The 13,749-nt window shown below is 49.3% G+C and overlaps 1 protein-coding gene across 1 annotated transcript in view; it reads right to left on the bottom strand.

Moving 5' to 3' along the window:
* ACOT12 (acyl-CoA thioesterase 12) overlaps positions 1 to 13,402 on the bottom strand; it is a 44,924-nt gene extending 31,522 nt beyond the window's left edge. The window contains exons 1-3 of the mRNA XM_062212482.1: positions 13,147 to 13,402; positions 12,153 to 12,222; positions 7,904 to 7,964 (exon numbers count right to left, since the gene is read on the bottom strand). Coding sequence (XP_062068466.1) covers positions 7,904 to 7,964; positions 12,153 to 12,222; positions 13,147 to 13,276 — 261 coding nt within the window. The 5' untranslated portion in view covers positions 13,277 to 13,402. The remainder of the gene's footprint in view (positions 1 to 7,903; positions 7,965 to 12,152; positions 12,223 to 13,146) is intronic.
* Between the last annotated feature and the right edge of the window lie 347 nt (positions 13,403 to 13,749).

Here is a 13,749-nt window from a genome sequence, read left to right as displayed (position 1 = left end):
CTGGCTCGGGAACTGGACTTCAGCCTTGGGTTCACACAGAAGCGTGAGCGCACCCAGGAACTGGACTTCAGCCTCGGGTTCATACACATTTCCCCCACGTGCCTCCCCCAGCACTTCTGCCTTGGGCTAAGAGGCAACCTCAGACATCTCAGGCCAGTACCGTTAGCAACAACAGTGCTGTTTCTCCGCATATACCCACCCACGTACGCCACGTACAAAAACACCCAGCATTCCATGAAACAGCAAACATCATTTATTCATATTTATAATCACTATTTAACATTTAGTCAGTAATTACTTTAAGTCGTATAATTGCAAATAAGTAATTGCATAGTAAAACCCAAGTTAACCAGATGCTGATAAACCCAGAATAAACCATCTTTTTCTGACCCCCCATAGCTTCCCATGTTGAGCAACAGTCAAATTAAAAATAAAATAAGGTATCTGACAGTAAAAACAAGGCAGCAGGTACAGGGTGCAGTCAACAAACTGCAGACACTGAGTTACTAGGACAATTGGCTGAGTTTCACCAAACGTGTCGAAAACTCGCCAGGGGGACTCTCGCTGTGTCCTGACACAGTTAGTAAGGGTGGAATTACAGCCTGAGAAGACAACAGGACAACAGGCAACTCGAGACACTGTAGCTCCCAGGCTCTGAGCCTGAAGACTATTCCCAGCGAGGAGAAACCTCATTTTGTTGAATTGAGGAATTAGAAATCAACAAGCTCAAGGCAGCTGGAAATCGTGCAGGAGAAAACCAGAGAGGAGGGAGCTATGAAAACGAAGGATTCCAGAAAATGCATGTGGGTCCTGTGATGCCAATCTAAGAACACAAAGGATGAAGGCTCACAAGGCCAGAGAAACAACCAATCACCAGGGAGCTATAAGTGGAACAACTCCAACAGTTTACACACAGCTGAGAATGTATCTTTTTTTATCTTTTGGAGATCCCTTTATTTATTTGAAAGGCAGAGTTAGAGAGAGGGAGGGAGAGAAGGAGGGAAGGAAAGAAAAACAGAGAGAGAGAGATCTTCTATCCACCAGTTGACTCTGGCTGCAATGGCCAGGGCTGGGCCAGGCTGAAGCCAGGAGCTTCATCTGGGTCTTCCTACATAGGCAGCAGGGTCCAAGCTCTGGGGTCATCCTCCTCTGCATTTCCGGGCCCATTAACAGGGACTGGAACCAGTGCACATATGGGATGCTGGCGTTGCAAGTGGAAGTTCAGTCCACTATGTCACAATGCCAGCCCTGAGAATCTTTTGACTTCTCTCCAGCCAGACTTCGCTGGATACATAACATATTCATGGAAGCCACAGAAGAACGCAATCTAGAAGAGGGGCTAAGGCAGAGCTAGAATAAAGACTGTTCTAGACCTGCTGAAGAAGAAGTCAAACACAGATCTTGAAAGGCTCAACCTGGTCAGCAAGTAGCATCTTCCTGCCAGCCAAAATCTGACATTCTTTCTAAAGAAATAAGGGGGAAAAAAGCACTAAATTATGTAAAAGCCACACTGTTCAACTTCCAGTAAGAAAGTAAAAGACACAGAAAATTGCTGAGTGCAAAGTAATAAAAATAAAAAAGGTGACAGAAATGATGGAATTAACAACAACAACAACAAAAGAAGGTGAAGTTCTAAGTTGTAAGTTATAAGTATGCACCACGAGCCCAAGGATTTACAGCGGGAGTCAGCAAACATCTTCCTAGAGGGCAAGGCCATATGGGAGCTATGTTTTAAAGATTAGCTTTATTGATTTGAAAGAGTTACAGAGGGTCCCATGGACCATCCACTGGCTCATTTCACAAATGGCCACAATGGCCAGGGCTGGGCCAGGCTGAAGCCAGGAGCCAGGAGCTTCATCTGTCTCCCACATGAGTGCAGGGTCCTTGGGCCATCTTCTGCTGCTTTCCCAGATGCCTTATCAGGGAGCCGGATCAGAAGTAGGGCAGCCAGGACGTGAACCCACACCCTTTGGGATGCCAGCATTGCAGGTGCAGCTTAACCTGATACACCACAACACCTGCCCCGATATGGAAATTAATTTAAGCTCTGTGGTCACACAGGGCTTCTTTGTCAACTTCTCAACCATGTCAATGGAGTGTGGCAGCAGCACAGACCAAATGGAAAGGAATGGGTGTGTCTGTGTTCCAATAAAACTATATTTATAAAAAAAAAATTAGTTGGGGATTGGCATTGTGGCTCAGTGGGTTAAGAGGCCACCTGTGATGCTGGCATTCCATATGTTAGTTCAAGTCCCAGCTGCTCTATATCCAATCTAGTTCTTTGCTAATGTACCTGGGAAGGCAGCAGAACATGCCCCAAGTACTTTGGGCCCTTGCCACTGATGCGGGAGACCAAGATGAAGCTCCTGGCTTTTGTCTGGTCCAGTCCTGGCCATTGCACCTATTTGGGGAGTGAGCCTGTGGCTAAAAGACTCTTTCTCTGGCCTCTCTCTCTTTATATATATATATATAAATTTTCCTTTCAAATAAATAAAATAAATCTGTAACAAAACAGACAGCTGGTTCACAAGTCATAGTTTGCCTACTCCTAATGTAGAAAAAAATATGAAAACAATAAATGGAAAATATTAATAATACACAAATAGGTCTTTCCAAGAAGAAAGATATAGTACCTAAAATTTAAAATATATCAAAGAAGACTAATATCAGATTAGATAGTGCAGGAAAAAGATAAGTGAAGTTGAAGACAACAAGTTACACAAAATGTAGCATAGTGAGAGAAGGTTGATGAAAAAGATAAGAGAGACCCAGTGACCTATGGGATAGTCGTTTAAAATTACAAAATCCAAGAGAAGAGTGAGCACAAGCGATGTAAAAATGTTTGAAGACATAACAGCTAGAAAGAGGATAGATTTGTTATTAACTATAAATTCACAGATGTAGTAGCTCGAAAATCTGCAAGCAGAATAAATGTGAAGAAAATCACAAGGTACATCATAATCTAATTGTTAAAAACTAGTGAGAAGAAAATATTAAACACAGCCAAAGAAAAACAAGACAAACCATTCAGGAAGACACAAGTAACAGCAGACTTCTCAGAGAATTGTGCCTGCCAAAGGACAACGGAAGACCTCCTTGACAACCTGTGAGGGGCAGCACTGGTTCTCCTCCTTGTGGATATGTCTTTCAAACATGAAGGTGAAATAAAGAAACTTCCTCACAAACAAAATCTGAAAAAAAAAAAAAAATCCACCACCAGCAGACTTATGCTACAATAAATATTAAAGAAATATCCTTAGACAAAAGGAAAATGATACTGAGAAAATTTGAAGATTCAAAAAGGAATGAAGGGCACAAGAAATGGCGAACACTTGTGTGTAGGAAGATGTAAAATCTATTCTTCTCGTTTTCTCATCTCTTCAAAAGATAACTGGCTCTCTAAAGCAAGATGACAACGAATGGTACAGTTTCTAACATGACGATGACATAGCACGAAGGCCAGCACGTGGGAAGGGAGGCATGCTGTGGGAAGATTACTATTCCATACTTAAAAGGGAGGCTCAGATAAGTATACATACTGCGAACACCAGAGCAAACAGTTAGAAACAAAACCAAAACACATACTGCTAAAAATGCTAATAGTGAAGACAAAATGCCTGACTAAAACTCTGTTCACTCTAAAAAAATGGAGGCAAAAATGGGGGAAAAACACAAAGAATGAATGTAACAAACAGAAACCAAACAGCCAGCTAGTAGACTTAAACCCTACCACACAGATAACCATTAAATGTAAATAGTTTAAACATTCCAATTAGAAGGTTGAAAGAAAAGAATGGAAAAATATGCAGATGCAAATTAAATAAATAGCAAGTTAACATTAGACAAAGATTTCGTAACAAAAACCAGAGATGAGAGTAAACTTTGTAACAATGAAAGGACCAAGTCATCCATCAGAATGAACAATCCCACATGGCCAACACCAATGCAATTGAAAGGAAAAATTCACAACTCCATAACTAGTTTTGTGTAACTCAACACTCCTTTGAGTAGCTCATAGAGTAAACAGACAAAAAAATCAGTAAAACACAGAAGACCTGAATGATGCTATGAACAAAACCAGCCTAATAGAAATTTACAGAACTCTTCACTTATCATAGTAGAATATACATTATATTCAAATATATATGGACATTCACCAAGGCAGTCCATATTCTGGGTCATAAAATGATTTAAATATCCATAAATTTAAAACAATTGAAGTCACATAAATTACATTTTCTTCCTGAAAAGGAATTATATTAAAAATCAGGGATAGGGTCAGCGCGGTGGTATAGTAGGCTAAGCCTCTGCCTGCTGTACCAGCATCCCACATAGGTGCTGATTCGTATCCTGGCTGCTCCTTTTCCAATCCAGCACTATGCTATGGCCTGGGAAAGCAGCAGAAGATGACCCAAGTCCTTGGGCCTCTGCACCCACATGGGAGACCCAGAGGAAGCCCCTGGCTCCTGGCTTCAGATTGGCACAGTTCTGGCCCTTGCGGCCATTTGGGAAGTGAACCAGCAGATGGAAGACCTTTCTCTTTGTCTTTCCCTCTGTCTGTAACTCTACCTCTCAAATAAATTAAAACTTTAAAAAAAAAATCAGGGGTGGGCATTTTGACACTGAAGGTTAAACTGCCACTAGAGATGCCAGCATCCCATACTGGAGTGCCAATTTGAGTCCCAGCTACTCCACTCCTGATCGGGCTCCCTGCTAATGCACCCGGGAAGCAGCAGGTGATGGCTCAAGTACCTGGGCCCCTGTCACCCACATGGGAGACCGGGAGGAAGCACTTGGCTCCTGAATTTGGCCTGGCCCAGCCCTGGTCGTTGAATAATTTGAGGAGTGAATCAGCAAATAGATTAATTTTTCTCTTTCTTCCTCCCCCCCATCACCCTGCTTCTCTCTCTCTCTCTTTCACGCTGCCTTTCAAGTAAGTAAATAAATAAATTTAAATTAGAAAGCAAGAACAAGACACAGCTGCAGAGTTACCAAAGATTCAAAGATTAAGCAACACACATCCAGATAATGTAGAATCAAGGAAAATTTGAAGGGGGATAAGAATATATTTTAATGCAAGTAAAGCAATGCTCTAAAGAAAACATAAGGCTTTAATAACATATATATTTTTAAAGATTTTATTTATTTGGAAGTCAGAGTTAGAGAGAGAAGGAGAGGCAGAGAGAGAGAGAGAGGGCCTCCATCTGCTGGTTCACACCCCAAATGGCTCCAACAGCCAGAGCTGTGCCAATCTGAAGGCAGGAGCCAGGAGGCTCTTCCCGGTTTCCCACAGGGTGCAGGTGTCCAAGGACGTGGGCCATCTTCTACTGCTTTCCCAGGCCATAGCAGAGAGCTGGATCAGAAGCAGAGCAGCCAGGACTCAAACTGGTGCCCAAACCGGGATGCCGGCATTACAGGAGATGGTTTTACCCGCTATGCCACAGTGCTGGCCCCCAAAATACTTATATTTTTTTTAAAAAGAAGAATTTAATCAATTTCCTAAGCATCTTCCCTAAGACATTAGAAAAACAATGCCAGATTAAATCCCAAATAAACAGAAAAGTGGAGAAAACCATAAACATCATGCTAGGTAAGCTAAATGAGCCCTAAATCACTGTAGAAACTGCATATAATTCCACTTATATGAAATGCAACAAAGAAAAAGGTTATTGATCTAAAGCAGTCGAGGGGCTGGGGGCTGAGGGTGCTGACTGGTTAAAAAGGGGCATGAAGGGGCTCTGAAGTGGGCATGATGTCTTACATCTCTTCTGGAACCGTGGTCATCCAACCGCGTAACTGCCAAAACTTGAAAAAATGGAGCAGGCACTGTGACACAGCAGGGAAAGCCACCACCTGCAGGGCCAGCATCCTGTATGGGCAGCGCTCCACTTCTGATCCAGCTCCTGCTAGTGCACCTGGGAAGGCAGCAGAGGGTGGCCCAAGTGTTTGGCCCCTGCACCTGCGGGGGAGACCCCAAGGAAGCTCCTGACTTCTGGCTTTAGATTGGCCCAGCTCCAGCCTTTGCAGCCATTTGGGGACTGAACCAGCAGCAGATGGAGGTCTGTCTCTGCCTCCCCCCCCCCCCCCCCCGCACCTGTGCCTTTCAAATAAATGAATACATCTTTTAAAAACAAACTCAGAAGAATGTGTAAAGTGAGTTGAAGAAGAGATTTGAAAGCAGAGAGAGAGAGAGACAGTCAGAGCTCCCATCTGTTCGTCAGTCTGCAAACGCCCACAATGACCAGGGTTGGGCGGAGGTTGGAGCCAGGAGCCAGGAACTCAATTCGGGGCTCCCGTGTGGGTAGCGGGATCCCCGTCACTGCCTCCTGGGTCTGCACCAGCAGGGGCGCTGGGCCTGACCCCAGCCACTCCGAGGTGGGACGGCCACCTTGACCACGGGCTAAGGGCCCCCCGCCTCGCCCACGGCTAAGGGCCCCCCGCCTCGCCCACGGCTAAGAGCCCCCCACCGTCTCGCCCACGGCTAAGGGCCCCCCGCCTCACCCATGGCTAAGCGCCCCCCCCCCCCCCCCAGCCGGTGGGTGTTGGCGTCCTGAGTGCCAGGTCTGCGCCCGGCAGATTTTACATCGGGGTTGGCGCCGCACTCCCCTCAGCGGGGGAGAACGCGGGCGGCGGAGACCGCGGGCGGCGGGCCTCGGGCCAGCTCGGCCGTGGCGGGAGCTGAACCCCGTGGGCTGGCTCCCGGGGCCACGCGGCTGCACGCAGGAAGGAACATGCTGGCTGGCATCTGGCCTCCCAACCCCCCGCATCTGGACTCCAGTGACACAGCGTCAGGGTCGCCCTGGCACCACAAACGCCAGGGCCACCGCCTTCCGGGGACCGTGTTCCCCACGCGCCCTTCCAGGGAGCCCTGAGCCCGGGGACGGCCCGCCGCGTCCCGCTCTCGCCCTGCTCTGTGTCCTCTCGGCTGCTGGCCCACGGCGGCCGCACAGGGCAGTGGGCGCCACGCGCGCGACCCCGGCCCAGACGGCGCCGCGGGCGGAACCGCAGCCCCACGCGCTCCTCCACCCGAGCCCGAGGCCTCGGGGAGTCAGAGGATGACGTCACGCGGCAGGTGGCCGGGGAGCCGCACCAGACACGCCCACGGGAGAGCGCGCACACGGGAGGGCGCGGGTCCCGGCCACGCGGTAGAAGCCTAGGGAACCACGCGCACATCCCCCCAGCCCTCAGGGCCACCCTCACTCCTCATCCAGGGCCCCCAGCCTCCAGAACCAAGATGACGTGTCTGGTGACGTCACCCCGCGTGCGGTACTCGGTCTTGGCGATGCCAGACAAGCGCACAGAACCCTGCGTGTCCTCTGTGTCCACAGATGGAAGGGCTGTCCCCGGCCGACCAGCCTACAAGTCAAAGGCGGGGCCCGCAGGTCCTTGCCCGCCAGCTTGACCGGCAGCCCGAGAAGGCCGTCTGCACCACCGCGGGGGACAGAGAAACCTGCTCCGCGTCCCCGACCCCCGGACGCGCACTCTGGCTTTCTCAGGCCGTGCGCGGGGGTGGCGATGGCAGAGTGCAATCGCAGAAGAAAAGGACCCAGACGGTGCCCTTTGCCCTGGCGTGTCCTTCTGGGAGGGGCTTCGTCAAGTTCACAGAGAGCGGATATCAGGAGAAAGCATGCGTGCGTTTCAAAACTTGTTTGTACCAAAATAAATCTCTCTTTTGATTCAGTTTTCCATGAGCTTTCTGAGGTCCCCTTTGTAAAAACAGAGCATTGCTCACACGGCATCTGAGTAGCGGTGTCCAGAACCGGCTCCCTCTTGTTCGCCCTGAGCCTGACTGCCCATCCAAGGGCCTGGCCAAATCCACAGTCACATTAACCGCAGATACCCACCCCAGGGCCTCCCGGGGCCTCGGTGAGCAATGAAGAGCTGGTGGAAGGGCGCCTCTTACCTCCATGCTTGTGCTGAAGGCTCTAGTGACCTTGGCTTTGATGGTTATAACTTGTCCAACTCTAGTAAAACAAAACAAACAACTCAGTCATCCTCATTTCAGGCCTAATGTGGGTCATTAAGCAATTTCCCGAAGCACGCCAACAGCGTTCACGCGTGCAACCTGAGGTTAATGATGCCAGGAAGATGGTGCTGACCAAGGGTGTTAGCGGCTGCCTCTACTGGACAGGCAGGTGGGGCTGCACACCCACTGCAGGCTGTGCCGCAGCTATGTGCCTGGGGAGGTTAGGACACACAAGCAAGCAAACCTACACAGCCAATGTTTACTTCTAAATCTCAGCTAACAAACGGATGGCTAAGCAAATATCCCTGAGAGGACGCAAGCAAACTGATCCACTCCCCAAGTCAACATGGCCCTAAATCCCACTAGATAACCCGCTCGCTGCCCACGGCTGCAGGAACTCTGTAGGCTGGAGCTGTTTCAAAAGCTCTGTGTTCAGGCCCATGCGAGTCACCTCGGGTCCCTTCTTCTTTGCACAAGGTCAGAGCAGGTCCAAGATCAGCCCCTTCAACTTTTCTCCCTAAACTTCAGATGTGAGCTACATTCTCACTGTTCTCATCACTCACCCATTTCGCAAGCAGGCAGTTAGACCTCTGTGTGACCTGTCTCTGGCTACGCCTGTGCCCTGAGCCCATCCCCTGGCCCCTGGCTGCTCCACCGGCACCCTTCCCTCTATTGGACTTGTCCATCTCTACCTTTTTTCAGTCTGTGGAAATGTTCAAGGCTTCTCCTTCCAAACACCTACCTTTGAAACCTTCTATATCTTAAGATTTTAGAAACTTCCTAGGAGGATCCCTGAGCTTCCTCCCACACTGAACAGATGTTTGCTGAGCTGCGACTGGGTCTGACACTCAGCTCAGCTGTCAGGGGTCGGTGATGAACAAGGCCGGGTGAAGGAAGAACTGCTCCACACTGCCACCCACCCTCTCCTGGGCTGCGAGCTTCGCTTCACAGGCACAGAGCGACCAGAGTGACAACCTGAGGAGGTGGGCACTGGCAGTGTAGGAGTGCACTACACCCAGTCACAAGGTGGATCACTGGGTTGTCTGGAAGGGTGGTGGGACCCGCCAGATGCTATGTGGGATCTGTCACACCTGTGGCATTTCAGGCAGGGACACTGGGAGTAAAGGAAGGAACCGCATAGATACCCTACAAATGTGTACTGATTTAGGACAAAAGTTGCTGTTGGAACTTTGAACAAATCTTTATTTGGGGAACAATTTCATTTATCTTTAGCCTAGATTTACTACTTCGGAAGCTGGTAAAACACACACAACAACCCTCCTGTAGGGAAATTTGTGAGCGTCCAATAAAATGTCATGAATTTACCGACTCACTCAGCATTCTATCTTCTAGGAACTTATCCCCCAAATACCAATGTGCATAAATATTATTTGTGATAGTAAAGTGCAAATTTCATCATGGGGAGCCGGTGAGGGCAGCTACACAGTGACATGCCATGTCGCTGCGTAACAACAATGGAGACAAGCTAACTGCATCACATATTGGAGCACCTGGATTCAAGTCCCATCTCTGCCCCAATTCCAGCTTTCTGCCACTGTGCACCCAGGAAGGCAGCGGCGCTGGCTCAAGTATACACGGGTTCCTGCTACGCACAACAGAGACCCAGACTGAGCTTCAGGCTCCTGATTCTGGCCTGGCTCAGCTTCCGCTGTTGGGGGCATTTGGGGACAGAGACGGCAGAAGGGACATCTCTGTCTGTCTGTCCTTCAGAGGAACACAATTCTAAAAGTAACAAAAAGGAATGATGAGTATTTACACTAGTGTGTTGAGATTTTCCAGATATACTGTTATATGAAAAAAGTTACATGGAGAAAGCCATCAACGCATTGAAGTTTATTTTGTTTTTATTAATTTTGGAGGCAGAGAAAGAGAGTACATGCTCCCAATGGCTGGGGGACTGAAGCCAGGAGCAGGGAGCTTCCTCCAGGTCTCCCACATGGGTGGCAGAGACCAAAGCCATCCCTTCGGCTTCCCAGGGTGTATATTACTGGCAAGAAGCTGGAATTAGGAGTCCAGGCTGGGAGTCACACCAGGCACTGTGACGGCACCTTAACCAGTCTCCTAACCTCTAGCCATATGAAACTTACAGAATTTTTTTAGTAGGGTGTGTTTTTTTTTTTTTTTTTTTTGACAGGCAGAGTTAGACAGTGAGAGAGAGAGAGAGAGACAGAGAGAAAGGTCTTCCTTCTGTTGGTTCACTCCCCAAATGGCCACCATGGCCGGTGTGCTGCGCCGATCCGAAGCTAGGAACCAGGTGCTTCTCCTGGTCTCCCATAAGGGTGCAGGGCCCAAGCACTTGGGCCATCCTCCACTGCACTCTCGGGCCACAGCAGAGAGCTGGACTGGAAGAGGGGAAAGCGGACAGAATCCGGCGCCCCAACCGGGACTAGAACCCGGGGTGCCAGCGCTGCAGGTGGAGGATTAGCCAAGTGAGCTGCGGCGCTGGCCTTTAGTACGGTATTCACATATTTAAGTGTTGGCTTACACCTAAAGACATGCGAATGAGCCATAAAAAAAAAGCATGATTTATAGAAAGAGGGAGGGGCCTGGACAGAAGCTCAATAGGAACCAAATGTTCTAGAGTCAAATGTATGCTGTCCAGCTTTGGTACTGGTAACTGTAAAGGCTTTAAATTATAAAAGAAAATGAAATGAAAATAAAAAGCAATCCCTAAAGAAACAAATGAACGTAACTACATAGGAAGGTGGTAGCTTTACCACAGAGAGAAGGATGTTTTCAAGTGACTTCAAAATACACTGATCTGACTGCACAAGTTTGGATGTAGTTCAAGAAGGAGGCTAAAATAATCTTTCTAAAATCATACTTTCTGGAATAATGTTGCTAGCTGTATTACCAGAATGTTTGCTCAGAAACTGGTTAAGAGGTACATGCATACATATTAATTTAAAATGAATATGTTGCACTGATGTCTTTAAACATGAAGATATTCAGCATACAAATAAAAAACCAAAGAGTTATAAACATAAGATCAAAGAAGTTATGTAAAACTATACAAGGGCATACGCTGTATAACAAGGTGTTAGCCAATGCTCATATGTGAGGTCCCCTAGGGACACCGTGGCCGCTGTGGCTTATGTCCCAACACAAAAGCACCCACCGATGCATTTCTCAGAACACCCACCGTTAAACAGACACCTAAATTACTGGGTGTAGTAGAAACTCTGAAAACACATAATTCCTAATTTGTCCACCGTACAGGTCTAGAAACGATGGCCAGCTCTAAGCCCGTGAGAACCTCCCCTGCCCAGACCGTGCCCTGTATTTCTCTTTTCTAAGAGGCGTCGGGACTCCTGGGAACATCTGAGACCAGGAATCAAAGGAAACATTAAAGATGTGCACCCTTGAGGTCACGTCCTCACAACCTAGAAATCAAAATGAAGATGCTCCCCCTACCGGAAGACAGGCAGTGATCGCAAGAATCCAAGCCCACCCACCGGAGTCCACTGAAAGGCATCAACTGGCACATCACAACCATACGTAAAGGGAAGGGCCTGTCTTCCCTGGGCAAACTTCACCTTGGGGCGACCCAGTCACTACAACACGAAGACTGCCTCAGCAGATACAGGCCAGGGAGCAAAGGAAGAAATGATGGAATTAGCATATGACATTTTACCAATAATTAATGACACAATGGCGCTAGCCATGGTCATTAGATATTATTTGCTCTACTTTCATGCATATTTGAAATGTTTGCATTGCATGACATTAGCTACAGGAAGCACGTAAGTGCTTCTACACATAGAATTTTTTCCTAACTTCCCATCTTTAGATAGCAAATTAGTGGCTCCCAACAACCTGATGGTGGAATTCACCATCCCAGAGATACTTACTGTCATTCTTTATTTTTCTAGTAGATGAAGCAACCATGAAGAACCAGCTTACAGCAGTCTTGCTGTGCTTTATGCCAGAGGCATCTTGGGCTGAGAACGACTTAACAAAATTAAGGTCGTGAATTCGCACTCACAGAAGTGACTAAAACAGTCACGGGGCGGTGTTTTGCAACTCACTCAGACAGAGTCAAATGGTATCGTTTTAGTAGCCAGCTTGATCAGTGACATCGAGTGAGTCATCACAAGCGCCACACACACGTCACCAAGGAAGCCTGGAGCCCAGGGGACAGCGGGCACCAAGCGGGGGCTCTTACCTAGCAGTCTCCTCAAACTGAATGTCGTCCACTGAGGCCGTGACGCAGGAAACCCCGGCGTGCTTTTCCGCTTTGAAAAGACGGGCAAAAACGTGCGGCGTTAGTGGCTGTGCTCAACCGATTGAGCGTAAGGGAAAAAGAATAAAACGTAACTGGACTTATTTTAGCATTGCATCGCTCACTCACTCCAGCACTCCCGTGACCACACAGCACATCTGGCGCCGGAGCAGCACCTTTGCTTATAAGTTGTGTTCTACTGCACTGATTACTGTACTTCCCCTAAACTTTAAATGATATGGCTTTGTGTTTGTTTTAAATTCAACACCAATACCTAGCATATCTAGCTATTATGGGGTCATTTCAGTAGCCGGTGCAGACTTTAACTATTCGTCAGGTACTACCTTTCTGTTTTAAAAACAAAGCATCCAAGTGTCCAGTGTTCCACTAACTGGAAGCCGAATGCATTGGAGCCGCTTGGCCGCTGTAAGCATGGAGCGGCTGTGGGCTACACCTGTCACAGAACATTAATCCGCAGTCCAGCTAGAGGGGGAGCAGACACTCCAGACGGCAGGTGTTTTATGCATTCCCCAGGTCAGCTCATTCTGCAGAAAACTGGACCTTCTAGCTTTGCCAGCTGGAAGCAACTGTTCGTCCAGAGACACAACTAACATGAGCTGAGCCCACAGAACATGAGCCACAGCAGACTCCGTGGGAGTGTGGAGCAGAGAGGGTGGGCTTCTTGCTGTACTATTCCATGAAAGGAAGAGAACTTGGAAGTGTCAGGCTCTCACATCCCCAGTCCCAGTCCCCGGCCCCATCCCTGGCCTTGCATGCCCGGTCCTGGGCCACCGGGCTTGGTCCCCATCCCCCTCCCCCGGTCCGCATCCCCCAGCTCAGCTCCGTCCCTCCATCCTGGTTCGAGGACCCTCTCCTGCGGACGCCACGCCCCCATCCCCCCAGCCATATGCCCCAGCCCTGTCATCCCCGCGCCTACCGGCCAGGCAGGCAGCAGCATCCACCCACTTGAGCAGCTGCCCGGCGCTCAGCTGGCCGCGGGCGTCGGCGTGAGCGGGCTGGATGGCCTGGCTCATGAGCACCTCGCTCGGCACCGCCGGCCGCTCCATGGCCACAACACACACAGCCCGGCGCACCGGCTCAGCTTGGTTCGGTCCGCACAGGCCCGCCCCGCTCCAAAGGGCGCTGCACGGACCGGTCCGCGATTCTTGGCCGCCAGGCGCTGCCGAGGGCAGAGGGCAGGGGCCATCGCCTAAAGGGCGACAGGTCCCCTGCAGGGCAGGCAGCCCTGGGCACACGTGGGCGCGAGCAGGGCGAACAAAGGTGGCCGGAATGGGTCGCACGGGTACGCCCTGGGTCAGGAAGTGGCCCGAAGCTCAAAATCCACCTCTGATCCCTGGGATGCTAGGCCGACTGCACAGCTCACGCTGTTAGGAAATTACTCCCACTGCAGAACACAGGGGAGGGGGGGAGGGGCTGATGCACACGGTCCCCCAACTAGAGGAGGGGCGAACCTGCAGCTCAGGACAGCGCCACCAATGGGAGAAGTGCCTGAGGGAGCCCCTTCGTGGGTGTAGAAGGG

This window comes from Lepus europaeus, chromosome 15 (assembly GCF_033115175.1).
Source record: "Lepus europaeus isolate LE1 chromosome 15, mLepTim1.pri, whole genome shotgun sequence".
NCBI classification, from domain to species: Eukaryota; Metazoa; Chordata; class Mammalia; order Lagomorpha; family Leporidae; genus Lepus; species Lepus europaeus.
Note: the sequence above shows the minus strand (reverse complement) of the source record. Positions and strands in the feature narration are given on the sequence as shown.